General features: G+C 41.9%; 1 protein-coding gene across 10 annotated transcripts in view; it reads right to left on the bottom strand.

Annotated features, from left to right (window-relative positions):
• The window catches only part of PROM1 (prominin 1), a 76,273-nt gene that overhangs the window by 43,888 nt on the left and 8,864 nt on the right, over nt 1-23,521 (bottom strand). For 7 of the 10 annotated variants that reach the window (XR_014954742.1, XM_085577735.1, XM_085577732.1 and 4 more), the window contains exon 1: nt 10,919-11,135. Coding sequence is in view for 9 of the 10 variants with exons in the window: in XM_085577735.1 (XP_085433861.1) it covers nt 10,919-11,135 (217 nt within the window). In the remaining variant the exon portion in view is untranslated. Of the gene's footprint in view, nt 1-3,532; nt 3,606-10,918; nt 11,331-23,521 lie in introns of those variants that run through there. The other 3 variants (XM_085577729.1, XM_085577737.1, XM_085577736.1) reach the window with 3 other exon arrangements.

Here is a 23,521-nt window from a genome sequence, read left to right on the forward strand (position 1 = left end):
TACACATTTAATAGTTCAGAACCTCTCTGAATATAGGTCAGTTAGTCTGACATTAATGAATTAAAGTTACTTCAGACTTGGGGTTTTTTCTCCTAATTAAGAGTCACGCTAATGAATATTTCCTGCAAAGCCAAGAAAACCAGGAAAGCCTTTCAGACTTATCAAAGACAAAAACCTTCTAGGTATCTTAAAGCAAGTTCAGTTTACTGACATTTTAAAATACTTGCTTTGACCTTGAATGGGGCTTTGAGTGTTTCCCCAAAGCCTGAAGCCATAGCCTCTACCATGGTCAGATTTGGCTCTCTGTGAAGAGGTCTCCTTTTTAAGGTAACCCAAGGCTACCTTTGGTCCCCCTTACTGTTCCTGCCCCCATGAAGGCTCTGCTCACTCTTGCTGTCCCTAATCCCACAGCATCACTTCCTTCTGGCTCCAGTGCAGAGCAAGGTGAGAGCTCAGGAATGCTGATGGCTGTGAAGAATCCATCATGCACAGCTAGTGATTGCAGAGAGGGAGGGCCTGATACACTCACTCTGCTCACCCCATGTGGTCTGTCCTCGCTATGCATAGCAGAAAGAAAACTCACTCTGTAGGACAAGTTGGAAGTCTCATAGACAAGGAGATCTTCCCAATTCCCACATAATAAGACATCACTTTGGTGCTTTTCCTAGATAAGGAATCTAATCCAGGCATTCACTCACATAGTCTAGACTATTCCTTTCCAACTTCAGATTGAAAAGCTTCACTCCCCTCTTCACAGCGTTTTCCACAGACAGACCTGGGACACAGCCCTTGTCCTTAGAAGAGAACTAAGAAAAAAGCGCCAGCCTCCTTAGATAATTTATCCTCCCTCTTTTTCGGCAAAGTCTCTCTCTACACAATTCACTTTTTTTTCTTTCCATTGAGTTACTGGGAACATCAGGTTGATTCAGCTTCCACCCTCTTGTTCTTTTCAAGAGACAATTCTGATCCTCTTCCCTTTCAGCACAAATCCTGAACAACACACAGATCTTCCCTTGCTTCAGTAGCCCACACACAGCATCATCCATTTCCATTCAGAGGTGGTGAAAGAAAAGTCTCTATTCAACCACCTATTCAGGTGCATGAAAGAAATAATGAGCAAAAAGTCACCATGCCTTTTGGACAAGAGAAAAAGGCAAGTAAGCAAGGAACTTTGCTGCTGTACTTCACCACTAATGTACAAAATAAAGCCCTAGAACCTGTTATTACACAATGCCCAGAACAACTTGTTTTAATGTATGCTTCCCACAAATACATACTAAATTGCTTAAGTATTTTAATCTCTCATCTGCTACGGCAGTCTGCCTTGTCACCCTCTCCTGCCTTCAGCATAAACCTTCCTCTCATCAACATGATCACTGTCCATTCCCATTCTTTGACTCTGCTTTCTTTAATTATGTATTGTTATCCTACAGCACTCTGGCTGTCACAAAATTCAAAAACACACAATATGACACAAGCAAAAACACAATAAATACATGTATAAGATCTTGGCAGATTTGTAAAGCATATGCTGCTTTATTCATAACTGAAAGGACAAGCTAGCAGACCACCTAGAAGTGCACCTTAGATTATACTGCATGCAGTGTGGGGCATCGCGAGAGACAGCAGGGAGCAGAGATGCCATATGAAGTAAGTAATGAGGAGATGAAAAGCTGTGAGCAGGGTTGAAACCTTAGAAATGGCCTAACAGGGAGAGCTTTAGCCACAGTACAGGTAGGACTAAGCATGGTGAAAACTGCTGAAGACAAGGAACTGCACAGTAGCAACAGCTTCCAAGGTAACTGGAACGTGAAATTAAGAAGACTCCCTTTACACACCCTTCCAAACTGAAAGTAACACTGGCCTACTGAAGAAATAAACAATACAGCGGTCGATCACATAAAGGAAACAGTCTATGAACTTCGTTCACACACACACAAAAAGTTCCCCATTTCCCAAAAGTGGAAGTTATTAGTCAGGAGGACCAAAATGGTACTTTACGTCTTCCAAAGAAAATCCTCACACCACACAGCTGCCCCAAACCTGAGGTCATTAACTTGAGGTTACTCTTCAACACAGTCACATTTTCTCTTTAGGCACATTCTGCTTTCCATTAACATGCACAGACAATGTTAAAGAGCCTGGCCAAGGAAAAGGTTTGAAGAAAAAAGAAATAGCCACAATATCAACCGTTACACTATGCATGGAATGAAAGATTTCTCCTTTGAAAATAACCTTTGCAGGGGCTTTCTAGTTGTTCCTTGGTACAAAGAAAGTTCTGTTCTTGCTGTAGTTTTGGAAGAAGAAAAAAGAGAGAGAAGCCTTTAGAAAAATCCTTCCTTAGGAGGCTGCAATGAATTTGCATGCATCACGCAGACACAAAATGAAGTTGAAAGCTTTGAAGAAGTGTTCCACACAGAAACTACAGTCTCTCTTTTTCTGAAGGCAACAAAACTTCTGTAGCACACTGTTTGTGCCACGACAGCTATTTTTTGCCACTTGCTTTGCTTGCCTAGCTACCTCAAGTTCTCCCTAGGCCACCATCTGGTAAGGATTTACAATAGATTACAGGCAAAGGTTTAACTTGGTGCACTGTATGTTTGTCTGGTTTAGCACGCTGCACAGGCTCAGCAACTTCTTGACAGGTTGGGTTGTGTGGACATAATGGACTTGTAATGTTGATCAAAGCAGTATTTGGTCAGTATGAACAACATTTTTTCTATTCTTTTATCTCCTCAGGAGTTGCTGTAAACTGAGGAAAGCACAGAAAACCCTCTCTTGCACAACTTGGATTATTGGAAATATGAACACAGATAACTAATTGAGAATGACATGCTGGAGCCCTGCTGATCAGATCACCACAGTTACAGGCATTCTGGCAGCTTCTCTGAGACTCCTCAGAATTCCTTCTCTGCTTCCCATTTTTGCAAGAGCCACAACTTTCCACATATGTTTTCATAACTGGGGCATACATATTGGTTCAAAATACTACAGAGACCAGTACTTCACTCAAAAATCAAAGCAAAAGTAAAGATTGCTACTCTGAAGAGAGTTAATTAGGCCTCATGCTTGGATTTATTCAGTACAGGTACAGGCATCTTTCAGCTGAGTTAAACAGCCAAAGCAATACAAGTAGTAGCAATATTCACATTCACAACTGTAATCACAATTTAAAGTTCACCAAAATAAAGTAATTTTGTATATTTTCTGTCAAAAGAAAGGTCCTGACTACGTTATCATGCAATACAAGTCATCAATCACACAAGTGTTTTTAGGTAAGAAATTTATGTGCTTATTGAAGAAGGTGTCTAAGTAGGTTTGTGGGGCTTTTTTATAACTGCCAGGCTTACACTAAAATGTATATACTGATAGATTAGTCAGTTTAAACTACACTGACTAACATTTGTGCCGCCTAGCTTTCTCTTCTAACATGAAGATAGCTCACTTTTGGGAAAAGGAAGAAGTACACTAAAAGCTTTAATACATACATATGGAAAACTTTAATACTGTTAAAAGTATAATTAATACTTACACATTTATTTTGCTCCAGCAACTTTTCAATATTGTGTATTCACTTAGAAAAGGCACCACTTTGGTTACAATCTGAAAGTTACACAGACCACCTTGAGAAGCAAAAACAATAGTGAGAAAAAGGAAGAGGAAAAAATACTGATAGTCATTTTCAATGTAATGAAAATTGACTAGCAGGACTGTGGAAAGATTTCTTACAAAGATCTATCAAGCTGTCCTTACTTCAGCTGACATCATTCAAGAAAAAGACATCACTGAACAAGACTTAGAACTTTATTGTTCTGTGAACAACCACCTAAGCAAATTACCAGACAAATATAATAGGGCTAGGCTGTGCTATCTTATTATGATGGTCTGTAACAAAGAAGAGAAGCTCAAATGACTGCCTTTCCAATAACAGGAAGTCCCTGTACAGTGTTTCATATGATTAACTCAAAACGCTTCATAGCAGCCAAGATGATGAAAGAACTGAGAAGTCCCTTGGAAACTTGTGCAAACATAATTCCAGTAAATTCAGTGATATTCCCCTCTCGCCTCCTCTCTCTCCCCCATTGGTTCCGGAGCTATAAGTGAGAAATGAGGATGAGGTTCAGCACTATGTGGATAGCTAAGTCTGTAAAAATTAAATGAAGGGGCAGGATGAAAACCACTGCTAAACTGGGAAAACATGGTGCCTGAGAAGAGTTGCCCGAAAACCCAAAAGGTGACTGCAGCTGCTGGTAATTTTCCAAGAGGTTCATCCATGGTGCCAGATACTGTGGCTCGTTCAAAACCTGTTCTGTCCCATTTCTCACTATAGGAGGTGCTGCAAGTATGCTCTGCGAGTCTCAAACAAGCTATCACACTTTTTGTGGTGCTAAAAGTACAACAGTTCTAATTATCTAAATATATGCATTTCTAGATCATAGTACCCTTGCTTTTTTCTTAAAAAATATTCAAAACCCACCAATGAAGACTGCCTAGTATGACAAACAAACAAGGCCATGTTCAGTCACAATACTATCCTGTACTCACACCCTTCCCTTCCTTGTGGTCAGCAACCCTGGATTTAGTTGCATCCAGAACTTATCCTCTGTGCACTGAAGCAGGGAATGCTGCTGATCAGCCTTCTGGCTACACCTTGTGTCTCCCACTAACATCCACAGACAAACAGAACAGAGTCAGGGCAGTTTTAAGAACTGCCCATGCTGTAACTATCAGTAGGTTTCCCGTGTTCCTCAGTACTCCACACAGAACTAACCCACTGGCCAGAGATATTCCCACAGACAGAAAGCACACAGCTGTCTCATCTGGAATGGGAAAAGGCAGTTTAGATTGGGGAAATATGAGCTGTCTGAATACCACACAACTGTAAGCCTCTTTAATTTATGATTATTATTAAACTCCAAGAGGCATGGCTGTTTGAGGTACCCTGCAGGAATTACCACAGCCATCTGTGCTAATGCCACTTTCAAGTACCCTTCCCATGGAAAGTAACCCAATGCCCTCAAGCTCTGCCTGAGGTTTGTTTTCTTTAGTTTCTCCCTTCTGTCCTAAGTTGAAATTGTAAAGTTGAACTGATGTTTTCCAATTGCTGTCAAAGAATGTTTTTTTCTCCTAGGCACAGCTGGCAGGCAGAATTATACCCGATCAGGGCAAGCACTGAGGACACTGTAGAGAAAGAATTCCAGTTGGGCATAAAGAGCAAGAATTTCAGATTTTCAACCATGCTATAGTGATTAAAAAGTTACTTCCATATTTTCCCTAAAATGCCTGTCTGCAAAAAAAGGTTCCTTGTTTACATAATCCAAAAGAAGCAGGCGGGACAGCAGCAGAGAAACCTCAACATTTGCAACTGTAGTTTCCTATGGTAACCTCCAGCAGATCATCTATATAAGCCTCCCCTCCCAAACAGCCCTGCTCCCTGCCCACAAAGTCCTTTTGACAAGCAATCTGTTAGTCTGACATTCTGAATAAATCTGGGGGAAAAGAATTACTCTTCTGATGCCTAAGAAAACTAAAAAGCCAGCCTTAAATCTGTTTCAGAAATGTTCTCAGACTGCTTCTCACTTACATGGGCATTTCACCAAGCAGAGCAGCTCTTAACTTCCCAACACGAAATGAGCAGTGATTTTTTAACACTACTTCCTTAAATGTAGATGAGTGGGCAGAGAAAAGAAGAGGCTAAATTATCTCATATCTTCCTGCTGCTCCATCTTCTCCAGTATTTCCAACATTGAAATTTCTGTCAGTGTATTTCCAAATGAAGGAGCACTGTTATCCCAATTCCCCATCCCTGCTGTATATAACACCTGTCAATGCATTTTGCAGTGCACCTGTCACACCTGCATTTTGGTATACACACTTAAGCCACTTTTCTAAATTCACACCACAGCTCTACTCACAGCAGTGGAAAAACACCAGAGGCATGGAGTGAAGGCACTGACTGTCACTTGACAACAGAACTGAGCCAACCTAACAAGCCAATCTAACAGCTAACTTACTAATGGGCAGATTGCTCTTCCCCTCTTCTCAGTTCCTGTACTAGTGCCACCTGTGCTCCCAACCCAGCCCCAAGATGAAAGCTTGAGAAAACTAACCCCCCTGAACAGGGGGATTGCTATCAAACACTAGCTCAAAAAAGTAGCATATCACATCCAAACTGAAACTTCACACAACTGGAAAAAAGCATATCCTAAATTATGCTTTTATGAAATGTCATAATGGTTACAGGTACCTGTGCAAAATTTTATGGTGCTGGACTGTAGCACCTGCAGAGTTGGAGCATAATCCTTTCATCTTGTGCAGACATGCCCAACATTCCTGGGAAAACCTAAAGTTTTAAAAAAAAGGCACTGCCAACTACACATAACTGAGCTTAGCTCAAAAACCCAGACATATGCATTTGTCCACAGGGAACATTCTTCCACAGGAGAGCTGTGGAAAACTTATTACTAACAGGAAGCAAACTTAAAGCAAAAATGAGCACTGAAGAATTAGTTACAAAAGGCAGAAAAGCTAGTTTCACACACACAAAATAATTCTGCCTTAATAAGTTTAAGAGAGGGGGTGATAAAGTGTTTTGATTACTCGCTTTAGAACAACACAGCCAACAGATTAAAAAAAGTTAGTATCGTAGGAGCTCATGAAATCTACCCAAAACAACAGGGTTTTGCATATGCATTTTCTGTTACAGTTACAATAGCTGCAGATACAGTTTATTTTCACATCAAGTTGCAGGTTTCTTCTTTAAAATATCTGGAAATAATTTAATTGCTGAATACACTCATGTGATTTATTACTTAGATAACACAAGACTAACCTGCTGAACTTCACAATCTGCAGCTGCTTTAACGGCTGACTAGATGAGGGGAAAAAGACCAAAAGGGATCAGACACAGGATCTGACATTAAAATATTCAAGTTCTGATCCTCAGTCTGATAAAACTGCTCAGCAAGCAAGATTCTGCAGTCAGAAAGAACTGAGAGGTGTAGTCCAGGTCTAAAACTCATCTTGTTTTTGTTCCCCACAGCAAACACTGCATTTAACTCTCACACTATCTTTTGCCCAGAAAGTACCTGCATTGAACAGCTGACTTCTATGTTAAAGTTGAACTCCCTCCCGCTTTAGCAGAAATGCTTATCTAGAGTAAAAGTCAGAAGCTGGAGGGAAACAGTTGTAACTTAATTGGTAAAATTGTTCTGCAGTATGTTCAGCTACAGTAGGGTGAGGTAAACAGGCTTGTAAGTTTTTGTTGTATTTCACCTAAAAATAGGAGCAGGAGCTTTATTCCCAGCTTCTTTCCTTTGTGAAAGCTTCATATTTTCATTACAAGGCACAAGTTGTGAAGCCAAATATTTGCTGGCAACTGGAATCTCAGATTAACATTCTCTTATTGCAACTAACAACTGTTGCCATGGGAACAAAGACAAAACTGATAATTCATAGCAGCCACAGCATCATATTGACAATGCCCTGTCCATACCAAGTTCATATCTGATGGTTTCCAACACAACAGGTGACATGCATCTGTTGTGCATGTTGGCATCTCACAATCATGAAGTGACAACTTTATCAATAAATCAATGCTACAGTTTATGAAAATTTTTATGTAAGAAAAACTGATTATTCATTTTGTTGGACATCTTTCTCAGCTAAGTGATAGAAGGAACTTGCAATTTTCCTATTATCATCTCTTTATTTTAAGTGGTGTTATTAGCAAGAAGGAAAATGATGCCTCTATCCTAAACAGTCCTCAACAAAAGGAGGAGCAGCACAATCATTACCATGGAGGAACAAAGGCACACTGAGATTAAAGTCATCTACTGAGCCTCAGGTAGCAAACCAGCGATCAGTATTTTCCACTCCAGTGTATCATTAACTCAAAGGGGAGGCTGCTTCCCTGAGTAAGAATTAACTCGTTCCCATTTACAGCAGCACATCGTCTGGTAATGAGTACAAAAATATTTGACTGGTGGAGTTGAAAGTAGTATCTATTTAGACCCACTGAAGCACTGCAATCAGATATCCTAATTCACTTCTTTTGAGCTAGTTTCTTGCCATATCCAAAAAGCAAAGTGCTGGTCTTAAAGATTCAGTAATTTTAAAAATCTTAAAGGTGTTACAGTTCCTCACCCTGGTTCTGTTACTGTACTTTACATTAGAACTATATTTAATCTGATTAATAACTTACTTATTAAATCTAAACTTATATTAAAGTTATATTTCCACAAACTTGATGGCATTAACTAATTTAGAAGGGAATAATTACTTATGTATATGTAACTAGAAAGAAAACCATCTCACAAAGTATTTCTTGACTGACTTTTTGTTTAAGTGATTCTTTTCAACTGTTGAGCCTTAGCAGCATGCAATTAAGAATAACATTTCGCAAAGGCTCTCATGTGCTTACTATCTTTTTTTATCATAGCATAATAATAAAACATAAAGGCATATAGTATATGTAAATATATAGTATATATTTATACAGTATAAAGCATAAAAGTGTCAAGTATAAAGGCATACTTTGGACTGAAGGACTATGAATGTCATCCATCAGAGCATGATTAGAAGATGACTTGCAAAGGCAGGAGTATCTATATGCAATTAGACAATCCTATCACTTCTCCTCCCAGGTAAGAATACTAATACACTGAAAAACAGAACATCGAGTACTTCCAAGTATTGGGAAAAAATATAAGACTATTAAGATCAAAGGTCTAAGTGATTGCTGCCAAGGCTTACATACAAATTATACTTCCCTATGCTGTGGTTATAAGCAATACACTGGGGCATCAACCTGGAGCTAACTGTTCTGAAGCACCAGTTCCATCATAACGATGAAGTCTGAAATGGAAACATCAAAAGGCTTGATTTCTGTCATCATGTTTCTTTTCATCTCTGAATCAGAATTAACTCTATTTCAAATTTAAAAACCCAAACAAAACAAAACAACCATTTTAAATATGTAACTGCACTATTAATACACTGAATGTGAAAACAGAACAGCATATGGCAAAAGAGATTATGGGGATCAGCCAATTAAATGGTATGACTCAAACTGACATGATCCGCCAAATCTGTGTTTTGCAGTGAAGTATGTGGGGCCATGGGAACATGACTTCACTTAATGCAAATTACTAAGGCAAAGGTCTGAAAATACCTGATTTGGCAAAAAGGATCTTCAAGGAAGTAAGGAGAAATTGGAGATATTCAAAGCTTACAAGCTAAGAACAAATTCTTTACTTCTTTAATGCTGGAGTTCACAATACCAACTTGATGTAGAACTTACTACTAGCAGTCCCACCAGAAAATAACCTTGACCATAAAGTCTATACTCACTAATTATTCACATGCTTAGGTCACAGGATATTAATTCTGACATACAATACTACAGACCACACTCTTAGTAACACAGAAACACAGTAAATGTCTCAGTGAAATCAAGTTTCTACAATCGTAAGAGAACAAAATATTCAAGCAGAGCTTTGGGCAGAGTGGAGGTGTACTTCTAGGAGCTGAATGCAGATGGCAATCCTCACCATCAGGTCTCACAGAGACACAAATAGCTCACCTGATCATTTAACAGAAGGAAAGAGGCAAAAGCAGAGGTATCTGGAAACAGTGCCTCCCAAGGGTGAGATTACTGTCACCTTCATGCAACTGCCCTCATTACACCTTGTGCAAGATCTGCTCGAAAGACACATCCTGCAGGAAAACAGGTCACTTTTTCTGGCCTCTTTTCAAGAAGGCCATTTTTTCTGGCCTATTGCAGAATATTCTGTTGGTTAACCCCTGGGATTCTGAGCACTTGCCTACATAGAATTCATTCATTCAAGTTCAGCTGAGTTCATTCTTCTACAGTTATGTCAGAGATGCATGAAGAAATGTCAAAAATCTAAGCAAACAAGAGTTCACAGATATCATACATGTATGTGACCCATTAGACTAATGAATTTAAAGCCTTATATTACTAGAAGTTTACATTTATAAATTGAAAGCTGTATTACAAAGTAATATACACAGTTGCAGCTAAACCACCAAAAGGAATCAGTTACAATACAAAACAATTCTTAGATTTAATTAAAGGTTCATCTTGATACAATTTTAAATTCCAGTATCATACAGAAGCATTAGCACTTTTAAGAGCTAAGGGAAACAAAAAGCATGTTGAAAAATTGATAAAACTACCAAATCCACAAAACCACAATTTCCAAAAGCACCTTTTTATCAATAGAACCTCAATAAGGTTGCACACACTTCTCCAACATCTTAAGTTTTCCTTTAAAAGGGACAGCTTAGAAAGAAACGAATGGAAAAAAAAGTCTCATTAAAGCAAGTGCATTTTCAAGTTTTAACCTGACAGCTTTCAAAGGAACAAGAAACTACACATGGCTATGTAATGGAACTGCTCTTACATAAAACCTGACCATGGCTGCACATAGATGGAAACAAATGAAATTTATTTCAAATTTCCTGGGCTAAATCTTATAATATTATAACCACCTGACTATCACAATATGCAAAACTCAGCTGTCTCTTATGGATTTAACAGTAAATACAAAGCAGCTTATCCTCTACCTCTATCTCATGTTGCTTTGGTAAAGAAAACAAGCCTCAAATCCATCAGTGACAGCTCTGAGATATGTAAGCAAAGTTCTGTGAAAGGTCACCAACATTTCATTTCCATTAACAACCTCCTCCCCTCATTATGCTTAGCAGAAAAATATTCTTTTATACACAGCTGTACAGATTTCCAAGTCATAGCATGTGCTACTTACAAAGTCCTTCATATATTTTACTTCCTGATTATGGTCTTGGTATTAATGACAGGGTGTATCAATATAACAAATAAAAATAACATCAATAACAAATCTATATTTTTAACAGAAGTAGTTTATCTACTTACCTTGAGGAAAAGTATTTGGCTGCACTAAGTACAGGAATGCATGTACTATTTTAAACAAAATTCCTATTGCCCCAGGTTCATGGTATGCACCTGTATCATACGTCTTGGCTGGTACAAATCCAAAATCCAAAGTTCCAGGAGGTGGTTTGTATATAGGCTGTACCTCTGAAATTGTACTTCCACAAAACAACAGCAGCAAACAGAGTTCCACAGCCATAGCGAGCAGTATACATAAAATTGGAGGTAGAGGTATTTGTCTGAATCAAGTTTAGAAATCTTCAATACATTCACTTGAGGAGTAGCTTTCCAGCCAGAAGAATGCTGGTGCACTCTCACACCTTCAAGTCTTAATTGTATTTTTACTTCAGAGTGGTACAGCAGCCTCTCGTGAAAATGACTCAGCGCATCATATCTGGCAAAAAGAAAAAACAGCTCATTAACACATGTGCAAGCAAATAGGGAAGTGCAAGACAACCTGCAATCTTCTGTGAAAACTGAACATATCACCAGCTGCAAAAGTGAGCCTAACAGGACAGGGAAGAAAAACATTTTGAGGTTTGTGAATAATATGCTATACTACATACATTGTACTTGAAAGAGGTGGAAAAAGAATTATGCACAGTTCCAGGTCAGTGAGTTTTCAAAAACAAAGAGAACGTTGATACAGCTCCAAGGGAAACAAAACTAAAGGAGCATTGCATGAATTGTGCTTCTGACTAAGTACAATATGTCATGTCACAATAATTACACAATGCATTTAATTACCACCTGATGGTTCTGTAGTTGATGACACTTATTACAAGTCATACCCTGTATTTCTTTAATTTACACCTTTTAGCAAAACCTTCAATCCTAGATACTCTTAACTGTTTTCCAAGATTGAGGAAAAAAATTATACATCACTGAAAAGTTACCATAACAAAAAAAAAATACCCCACAAAAAAAACAAAACATTATCCTCTTGACAGATGATACTGGGTGCCAGCAATTACTTTCTATTAATTCAAGCTATCTCAAAGCTCTCCTTAGGAAGTAGAGAAGTCAACAATTTTTATTTACAGCTTGCTAAAGCTGAGTGTCATTAAGATGACTTTGGATGGTTAAACATGTTTAAGAACATTCTGAATCTACAAAATCGCAGCAGCTTAATCTACCACTACTCTAAGAAATGTAAGCAGAAACACCCACCCCTGGCTTTCCAACAAATTCAGTGACCATGTCTTGATCTACAAGAAGCCAGGTAAGACTCCTTCACTTCAGCGTGCAACAGCAGTCTCTGAGGAAACAGACCAAAAGCAACCAGATAGAAGGTAACAGAGAAGCTGCTGCCATTCCCTGGTTCTGGAAGCTGCACACACCTGATGAGAGTGCCAGTGAGCACCGCGGTGACTTTCCCACCCAGCAGCCCAGCATGCCCTTGTGATCCCCCAGTGCCACCGGCAGGGCCGTGTGGGAGCACACTGCTCACGACAAGACATCACTTCCACCCAGAGAGCACCAAATGCCTTCCCCAAGCACAGCTGGGCCTCTGCTGCTCTTTTCTGCAGCACTACCCAAGAGAAAAGCTTTCAATCTCCACCTTGGTATTCAGACCATTCACCAGCAAGAATGACAGCAAAATAACACAGACACCTCACAGCTTCAGTCAGCTCAATGCTACAGCAACACCTTGGCTTCCAAGGTACTTCCAGGTCAAAGAGATGCTGAACACAGACTTACTTCTGTAGTAAGGTGAGACTTAAATCTCTCCCATGTTTTACAGTCTCTGGTTAAACACCAGCTGTCTTTCTGAAAACCAGAACTTTGCAAAAAGTCAAAAACACATTGCAAGCTTGTTGAGTAGTCAGTGCCACACTCAAAGGACAGATCAAGAAAAACATGGAACAAAGGAATACAAGATCAGATCAAAGACCGAGAGGCAGTTTTGTTTCTCCACTGTTCAAATGAGTTAAGAGGGAACACTCAAACCTTTCTTCTTCATGGCTTATGAAAACCAAGAAGAATGAATAGTAATAATGCCAGGATTAGCACAATTATCCAACCCTTATTAAAAAAGGTGATGTTAGCAACCCCTCTGAAATATGCCCAACACAAGCACACAGTCATTTAGAACACACATAGTACCATGGAAAAGAATGTTCTGTTACAGATTAATGAAAGAAAAAAAGAGTTCAAATCCAAAATATTAATTTTCCTCCTTTAATTTTTTACTGAAACTAGTTTTCTTCATCCTAGAAGATACTTTTTAAAGCAGTTTTATCACATGCACATCTTGTTCTAAGGCTGAACACAGAATTGGTCAAAAAGTGAAAACTGCTTAGGCTGAAGTTTATTACCAAATCTCCAGAAATCTACTGGACAAAATATCACAAGACCACAACTAGATGAAAAATATAATTTTGCCTTTATGGCAGAACAGTAAAAATTGTGCAAGATGATACACTACTATTCTGATACCAAAATTACCTTTGTCATATATTCTTCATATATATTCATAGCTCTGTGGACTATTACTGTATAGCTATATAGTTTCCTAGCTACTTCCAGTACTTTTCCTGTTAGGCAAATTCCTGAAGGCCTGTTCCTGTCTTACTTCTGGGAATCTAGGCCGAGCCATCTTCTCAAGACAAAAGACATAAACAAGATAGAGCTCGTAGCAAGGAGGGGGGGCTTCAGAGGGGGTCAAACCCAGCAGGGAATTACTTCGTTAACTGTACTTCTATCTGGGGATTCTTGTCAATTATGTTAATTTGCTAAACTTATAAAAGTGTAAAAGCCCCATACCATGTAAAAGCCCTATAGCACATGTACATTTTCAGTGCAATTTCAGCATGCATGTCAGTGTGTTGTGCACCTGGAGGGACCTTCATTAAATGGTAACCACTTTTTATCACCTTAACCTTGTTTGGCTCTTGATTTTAGGGGCTTAAAGGCAACAGTTCCTTTTTTTTCCTTAAAAAGAGATTTGAATATTTTTTCTAAGTCAGCTTTAGTTTTCTGGAGATTTCTGAAGTACAGTTGCAACAGTTCAGTGAGTCAGGAGAAAAAGCTCACACATGGTAACTGAGTCTTGATTCTAAAAGTTAAGGAAACAGATGGAAAAGCATCCATTACGCTGAAATATTAGGTGTGGCTGAGCAAGATTAAATTGAGAAGACGATAACTTCTTTAATTGGTGTCTCAAAGCAAAGTTCTCTGAAGTGCTCTGTTATATTAGAGGGAACGCAGAAGACAAAGTACACAGACAGCTTTTGGTAAGATTTTAGATTAAAGACAATTTAAAGTCTATCTAATTACACAAACAGGCAAATAAAATAGTTTAAATGTTCTCCCAACACAGGAAAACAATCACTACACCTTCTAGAAGTAAGTAGTCATGTAATAACCAAGATAAAGAGGGCAGTTTTAAGACAAGGACACTACTGAAATTGCAAGGACACTCCCTGTATGGTGAAAACTAACTGTGCTCTGCTAAGTGGAAAAACTAAGTCTCCAATTCTACAGAGTTTTCAGTCAAGCTTTTATAAAATTCAGGTGAGTTTCCTACAAATCAACAAATCTGCAGAATTATGACCATGTTCTCTTCCTCTCCCTTTGCTGGCAAATATATCACAGGAAACATGGTATATACAATCTATACTGGGCAATTCCTCCAGATTGACACCAGTTCTTCTCTATGCTACATAAAACACTACTATTTTCAAGGTTACATTAATAATAATAATCAGAAACTTGCAGAAACGCCATTAAACCTATAACTTAAGATGCCTCTGAGCATCTAATATATATTCAACCTACCTAAAAATAACTCAGATGTAAAAAGCTCCCAGCAGTTCTCCTTTTCTTCATATCTAGAAAAAACTTAGGTGGGAGCTTATTAGCAGTTAAATATGCTAGACAAACAGCATTAAAGAGGAAAAATCTATCCCTGAAATCTGTAATTCTGAGAACTTCAAAAATGACATACACAGGAGTAACACAAATAAAGAGAACTGAATATCAGTTTATGCTAATCTTCATTGCAGCATGTGGGCATCTCATTTCTCAGGCACAGTGTGGCATCACTGCAGTCAATGAGTTACAGGAACTGCCAGTACAACTCCCTCCAAGTTCAAGTAAACAATGAATGAAAAGAAGCTGTGTGAAAGTTTGAAATGCTTACAGTAATTATCAAATAAGCTACCAATTTCATTACTATACACCCTGTGAAGTACTTAACAAGTTAAAATAAATTAAAGAGATTTTCATTATTATGTGTAGTTTGCAAGTGTCCATTTGGAAGAGACTCAAGCTTTTGCATTTTATTCTGTGGCTGACACTAATATGTACAAATCTCTAAGCATAACTCCTGGGGTTTTAAACACTACCTGTGGAGAACACCATCACTCAAATATGCAGCACCATTATCATCTCATATATATCCTATCTGTATTTTCCAAAACCAACCTCTGCTTTAACAAGGGAAGAGGAGACAGAGCAAGATGCTTTAGTTCATCAACTCCTATGATACACCAACTCTGAATAACAGAGCTCAGAGGCAGCATGATGTGCAGCTCTTTGTTCCAATGGGACTGGCCTCCTTCTGTTTAACACCACAATCCATGCAAATACAACACTGCGGTGCAGTGATGCAACCATGATTAACCCCGTGAACTGAAATTCAATCAGCCAGGGGCTAGACTGCTAAAGCTCAGTGGGGGTGCCTGCTGGCAATGAACCAGGATGGGCTGGGTTGGTGGTAGATGCAGTTGTCCATAGGAAGCCCACACAAAGGTTCTGAGTACATTTATTACATTTTTTTTCAATTACACATTTGAAAATCCAAGTCCATAATCCCCATCCACCATGCAAAAAAAACCCAAAAAAAAAAACCACACAAAACAAAAACAAAACCACCAACCAAACCCACACCACGACCTTCCCTTTCAAGAGATCCAACACAGCAAGTCAAGTTAGATACTGGCAGGTATCTTGTATATTTGTCTTGTATAGAAAACTGGTATAATTTTCTGTTACAAAATCTGCCTAGGCCTACCAACAATTACAACCTGTTGCCATAAGAGGATTAAGAAACAGATAGACATAAAAAACACTAGGGACTGCAGAATAGAGCTTGGCAGCACCGATAAAAACTAAACCAATAGCACCTTGCAGACAAGGCAGGCTTGGTACCCATATGACTTGCCAGCTGTATGTTCAAATCAAGTAAGTACTCAGGTCAGGAAAAACTGAATATTCAGAATCCAGTTTGCTTTGAGCAGCTTCTTACTAATTCCAAAATTAATATACTAAAAAAGCAACATCAGAAAACGTTTCACTTTTACAAGTCACAACCATTTGCAAGCAGAAGCACATCTGTAAAAATTCCAGGTGAGATACCTTCCCCCAAGTATAAGCAGGTCTGATTTTCAGTGACTGCCTAAATATTTGAAGTACGTTTTCACTAAGCAAATAGCTTATTTAACTTGATTCTAAGTGGTGCACTCATCCCAGTATTCCTAGATCATTTTTTGTTAAATTACTTTCCAGCATCACCTAGAAAATTGTAAAACACAGTAAGTCCAGCCCATAAACAGGTAGTTTTTGGCAAGTATGAACTGGTAAGTGCTGTGCACATGTCCCAACACCAAGATACCGCAACACGACGCACATTTCCCACTAGCAGCTGAGACCAAAGCTTTCCTTCACCTTCTTTCCAATTACTTAAACAGTAGAGACCTCTTCCTCTAACATGCTGCCTCGTCCTTATCTGCAAGCTGCAGAGGAGCGCGGGCACCGCAGCTCTGCCCCTGCTGGATACCGACCGATGTGGTAGTTTCTTTACCGGCTCCTCTGCATCTGTGCGCAGAAGACACAGCCCATGTTTATTACCACAACTGCCCCTTCTCTCCAGCTCTCGGGTGAGGTCTCCGGCTCCCTGCAGAGCTCACCTCTGCCGAGGAAACGCTCGGCCAGGCGCGGTGCGCCCAGGTGCACAGCGAGAGCCGGCGGCAGCACCGCCTCAGGGAGCTCCTCCGCCGCAGCGCTGCCGCGCCGAGCCCGCAGGAGCGCACGGGCCCTCTCCCCGCTCACACCCACCGCAGAGCCAAGACTGGGGGTCGCCTCCCTGTCCCCCGCCCCTGACGAGCCGATTTCCAGGACAGCACAGTCCCGTCCGCTTCCCCCAGACGGCTCAGACGGCCGCCTCCCGCCTCCTCACCCCAGGCAGGTGCCCTCAGCGGCCGCCCTTTTCCTCCTCCTCCTCCCGCGGAGCGGCTTCCCCTCTGCCCGGAGATCTCTGGGGCTCTCCCCGCCCAGCTCCCGCCGCTCCTCTCTGTTCATCTGCCGGCGGCTCACAGCTGTCCCCTACCTCTCCCCAGCCGCCACACGCAGCCCCCCGGAGGGAATGCGCACCCGCCGCTCCGCTCTGCTCGGCGAGCGGACCCGCCCCGGCGCCCCGCGGACCGGCCGCATCCCCCGCCGTGCCGCAGCCCCCTCCTCGCGGCCGGAGCCGTCTCTCCCGCCATCCCCCCAGCCCCGCAGCACTGACCGGCCGCCGCTCTGCCCCCGCCTCACCCGAGCTCTCAGGGCGCCTCCATCCCGCCGCTCCCACAGGTCGCTCTCCCAGCCTCGGCTAAGCCCCCTGGGCTCCCTTCCCGCCGGCAGCCCCATTCCCTGGGGCACCCGCCTCCCTCGACGGCCACCCGCCCCCTCTCACCCAGCTTCGCGGAGCTCCCCCTCCCGCCGCCGCTCTCCCGGCCACAACCTCCCGCCCGCAGCGGGAGAAGGTGGAGGAGCCTCACCCCGCCGGAGCTGCCAGGACCCCTCCTCACGTACGCCCCGCCCGCAGCACTCACCGGTCGCAAGGGGACAGCGAGCCGGAGACGGCGGGGCACGGCACGGCACGGCCGGCACGGCACGGCTCAGCCCGCTCCGCCCGCTCCGCCTCAGAGCGCCGCGGCAGCCGTGCTGGCGGTGCCGCCCGCGCATGGATTACGGAGGGCGGGCTCTGCCCCGGGCCGGGGCTGCAGGACCACCCCGCCAGGCCGGGATGGTGGGGGGAGGAAGAGGAGGAGCGTGAGGGGTTTAACCCCGGCGGGATGTGCTGGGCGAGCGGAGCTGGGGGTCGGGGTGAGCTGCGTGGCGCTGCCGGTGTAGAGAGCGGAGCGGGTCAGGCTGAGGCCGCCCCGCTGCGAGGCGCAGCGCTCGGTGACCTGTTGCATCCCGAGCTGCCCTGCTCCTGGCCGGCAAGGTGCTCCGCCGCCGGGACCGTGCCGGGCTCCGCCGAGGCACATCCGCCTTGCCGCCCCGGGATGGCCGTGCCTCTCCCCTCGGCCACTGCCTCTGGGGTTGGGTCGACACCAGGCGGTTTTGCTTTTCCCATCGAGGTGACTTACTCCATTAGCTTTTGAAGGCAAAAAATAAAATTCTTGTTTTACTCCTCTCGAGAGGCGTCCTTATTTCCTCGTGGGTTTAGTATTTCTTTTAGGGCTGTTATCTATGTTCCTAATTGTTCTCTGTTCTCGAAGGCCAGTGATTTATTGGTAAAATGAGAAGTATTTCTTACAGGTTGCAATACAGTAACATACACTTCCAATGGCTGTTGTGCTTTCCTTCTGCCTTGTGCAGATTTGTTTGTGCGTTTGACTTTTATTTGCAACTTTGGTGTATTAATGTGATTCCTCTGTTGCAACAGTAAATACGAACAGGATTCTTGCCTCTTATTCAGCATCACAAATGGATTGCAAGATGAAGCAAGAATTCTTGCCAAGCATCCAAGGTTATGCTGGTTCCTTGGAAATCAGTAACAAAACTGATTGAGAAAGCAGTTAGTCTCCTTTTTGCAGGCAGAAACAAATCAAGGCTACAGCTATGGCACCACTCTGCATTGCTAATTTAAGCCTGGCTAAACATCGAACATTTTTTCCACAGGCAGTATTCCGTGTTGCTGAAATCTACCTGTATTTCAGCTCAGGGCATTTGCCAGCAATGTATATCAAAGAACAAGTTGCTACACTGGCTGCACACAGAGCAATTATTCTGACCAGAGCTAATCTTAGTTTTTTCAGCAGGAGGATATGTAAAGGCACAACCCAAGGTGGAATGGTACAGAGCTCAGAGAAAGGCTCTTGTCCGAGTTCTTGATGTAGTTGTCATAGGCACCCTAAGGCAGGTGTCAGAGAGGAGCAACAGAGTAGTCTTGGGGAAAACGGAACACCTTGACTGATGGACAAATGTGTTAAATTAATCAGTCTGACAAAGAGAATTACAGTTCCTGTCTTAAGCTTTGGATGAACCTTGTTCTAAATAGAAGAGAATATTCCTTCCAGATAGTGGGCTGTGAGGGCCCAACACTGTTAATGAGCCAATATAGTGAGCTTGATTTCCTTGCTTCCATTCAGAAAGGCCAAATCCTACTGACCTCAGTGACTCACTGACTGATTTTAAAATGCAGAGCGAAGGCATATGGCTGTAGTGATAGATATCTGCAAGGATGGAATAGTCTGTAGGAACTGAAAGAAAATGTGGGAATGCAGAGGAGAAGAGTGTGGAATTAAACTGCAGAAAATCTTGATTTGCTAGAGCCAAAGACATTTAGATTTGCTCTTGGGTTACTAATTTATACAAGTGATAGGTTTCCTACCATTTATGGTAGGCTTCCACAGTACTTCTGGATGAGAAATGTCTGTAGAGTGTGTAAACAAGGACATGAAACTAGAGTAATAGGGAAAAGATACTAGCTTTCAGACAAATATTGAACCCGATTCAAAACTGACACTCCTAATGGAGGCATTTCTTCAGCAGATTAAGCCACCATCTATTTTATGATTAGTATTATCCATGTATCTCCTTTTTCTTTTCATGGATGTTGGTATCAATATAAGAAAGCTTTCCAATTATTTCTGAGTTTCTCTGTCCTATTGGGATCTAGCCTGAAATAAGGGACTTGCCGAAGGTGCCTGGAAGTGATTGAGTTAAGATAAGTTATACTGTATTGGGTACTGAAATATGTTGTCCAAGTAGCACCTAGTTAGGATGTCAGAGCTTGTCACTGTGAGGTGGTAAATGGAAGCATGACCTCTTCAGCTGCCTCCCATTACATTGCTGGCAACCCCAAGTGCGTGTCTGACCTGAAACTGCTCTGAGCAGCTGGTGACCTTTCCTTGATGCTTCTTCTCTGCTAACTGCATGTCAGGTAGAGGCAGACAACTGTAAAGTGGGAAATACTGCACCAGTTTGCAGTCCTTTCTCCCTTGTGTCCCTGCCATCCGAATCACAGCTGTGCCTGGGCTAGCTCAGCTGCACACTCCTGTGGGCACGGTGAGGGATGTGCTGGTCTGTGGTTTGCCTGCATGTGGAACACAGCCACATTCAAAAGGCACAATGTGTAAAAACAGGATGGAGCCTTAGCAAGCTCAGAGACATCAAGAAAACTTGTCCTTGAGGGAATGCATCATCTTCTATCTGTGGTCCTTCTTGCCTTATTAGGGTGATTGGGCTAAATTTAATCAGGATACCTTCTAGCTCTGTTCTTTATAGCCAAAACTTTTAAGTTATGTCAGCACTCAGAGCTGTGGTCAGGTTCCCAAGGCAGCTGAACCCTAATTACTCACATAAATGAGGGAGCAGTCTTTCAAACCACAGCACAGTAGGTGATAAGGCCTCTGAAAACCTGCTGTATAAGCATCCAAAACAGTAACAGCTGGAAGAAAAAACCTGACCCATACGCTGTGGTGAGCATTTGAAAATCTGGCTGCATATCAATCATCTCTGTTATCTCAGAGGAAAATCCTCAGATAACAGGAAGATACATGAGATTTAGAGCTTAACTATAATGGTTGTATCATGTAATTGATTTTTAAGTAGAGCTTGTGATTAAAGGTCTATTAGATAAATAGCCTTTTTCATTAGTTGGAGTCCAGCTAGGTATAATATTCCCTGGGGAGACTTAAATAATAACTCCAAATTTTCCACCTCCCAAAAAAAGAAACAGGACAAGGTGAAAGGTATAAGGACCTCTTATATTGTGTTTCATCTTCATGTGGATGTTTGTTTAGGGAGAGAAAGGTGCATGGAAGTGTGGGAGAGGAGCAGCATGCCTTCCCTGCACCAGGGCTGTGGAGGAAAGTGATTTATGTACACCCTTTGCCAAGAACATGTCAGAGTGACAGCAAACAGCATTCTGCCAGCATCCCAAAACTGAACCAGTCTGCTTATCCCTCTTGTCATCTCTACCCTTTAGCCCAATGCCTGTCCACTTTGCTCTGCTTTCTGTGGGTTACAGCCCCCGAGTCCTTCCCTGTCCTCTGCCACTGTGTGCCCTGCCTAGCTCTGCCTTTCCTCTTGCCACTCAATACCACCCTTCCCTTCAGGCCTGGCTTAGCCCTTTGGACTCTGCCAGCCCTCCCAATTAGCAAATGCTGCCCAGCAGCACTCACCAGCTACCTGCATGGCCCATGGCCTCCTTCTGCTCAGCTCCCCATCATCACCCTTTCTCTCCTCTCCGACATCCACAGCTGCAGACTTCCTCATCCTTAATTCTTTTGTGGGATGCAAGGCTTAAAGGATTACAGGCTGTGTGAGTTCACAACCCGAACTCCAAGCTGTGAACTCTTCAAGGCTAGAGCCAGCCTCACCCAGGCTCTGCAGGCTCTGTGAGAGAAGAGAAATGGGGTTAGAGCAAGCAGGAGAAACATCTTGCTGTATTAGACACAAAGCATGCAAAATCTGAAAGAATTACTGGAATCCATACAAATGGTGGGAAACACTACTATTGCTGTATGTTATACTCCACCATGTATTTGCTTAATTTCTTACTCCCAAGGAAAAATAAAAAAATGAAATGGGCAATTAATTCTCAAGCTTAGAAAGCAGTAGACCATTGATTCATGCCAGTTTAGGATATGATTTCAGTAAGGATTGCCTTCATTTGAATGGAAGATTTATATCACTTTATGATGCCTTCAGAGAGTTGATGTTTTGTCAGCTACATGTCTTGCCATTACACTCTCTTTTGCCCCTTTCTTGTGACTGTGATAAATCTGCACGTCAACTCGTCAGGGAATTTAAACATTATATCTGTTGTTTTTCATCTGAGGAAACAAACCAGTAGTAGTTGCTATAACAGATTTCACAGCTAAACAAAGATACAAAATGACAGGGATTACATGATGCATGTACTTGGAGCTTGCATCTTCTCTTATGAGCTCCCCCACCCCCCATACAGACTCTGCTTTTCCATCATTTCTGTGTTTTATTTCTGCTTGCAAGCTTTGCCTCTTGGCATCCTGATAAAGAACAAAGTCAGGAATGCTTGAAACAAAAATGGGAAAGCCACATGTCTTTTTGCCACTAGAACAAAATTAGTAACACAAAAGAAAATTAAAATGTCTTTGGCTCCAGCAAGTCAAGATTTTCTGCAGCTTCATTCCACACTCTTCTCCTCTGCATTCCCACATTCTTTTCAAGTTCCTGATTTGGTTCTGATGCTGTTTGGTAACAGGCTGTGGTGCAATGGCCAACTACCACTCCAGATTTTGGTTCCAGCTCCAGCACCCTATACTTCTCAGGTGACAAAAAGGTTCTGGTCAGCATCTCCAAGGTTCTTTCTGTAGGAACTGGATGTAATGAGTTGTCTGATAGCAGACATAGCCATATCAGCAAGGGCATTTCAGCTTGTTAGAAAGCAATTTACAGCTTTGGATGAAGTCCTGAAAATCTCCTGCACATGTGTAATTTCATCTGATAGGGAAGGAGGTTTTAAATAAGGATGCTCCTGTTTACCAAATTTGAACACACAGTTTGGTGCCTTCCCCTTCAGAAGTCAGGGTACTGCCATGGGACATAGGACTGTCTGGTCTCAATACTGGTAATTCCTTGCTTTTGACCAGTTAAGCACTGCTACCAGTACAGCTCTTTCTTGTGATATACTGATATCTAGTAGGGGATATACAGGTTTCAGCTGGGCAGGGTTCCACAGGCACAGTCTCAAAGTTCAGTCCTGGCTAACAAATTCACCTGTGCAGAGAATGCTAGTGGCCAGCAGCTGTATGTGAGACAGCACGAACCTAGAGAGTGGCCTCATCTCGGGCTACTGTCATGGACACCTGGACATTAGAACTGATAGATTCTTCTTCTCTCCTGTGGCTTAATTATTTTGGGTTTTTTTAATGAATGCATTTATAAATTTCTTCTGAAGGCCGAGATCTGAGATGGACTGCTTGGGCAGAGGCCAGAGAGGCTGTAATACACAGTTTACACATACAATGAATCCAATAAAAGTAAGAACAGAACAATACAAAAATATTTAATCAGCTAAACTGAGTACATACATGAATGCTATCACAGAAGCAAAGTCATTGATCTGGATAGTCACTTTTCAGGAAAAAGAAGATTGGTTTTCATCTCTAATTATTACTGTCTGACAAGCAGAAGCTCCCTCAGCACAGGGTGACTATCCCATGCTTTCCACAAAATGTAATCCTACCTCAGGAGCTTAGCTGCTGCAGTGACCTTGTTTTGTCTGCTTGCTCTGTAGTAAATGCTGTCTGACGTGAGTAAAGAAGATTGGAAGAAGGTTATTTTTAATATCAGTATTAAATGATCTATAGCACAACAAAACAC

Source organism: Lonchura striata, chromosome 4 (assembly GCF_050655825.1).
Source record: "Lonchura striata isolate lonStrDom1 chromosome 4, ASM5065582v1, whole genome shotgun sequence".
Classification (NCBI taxonomy): domain Eukaryota; kingdom Metazoa; phylum Chordata; class Aves; order Passeriformes; family Estrildidae; genus Lonchura; species Lonchura striata.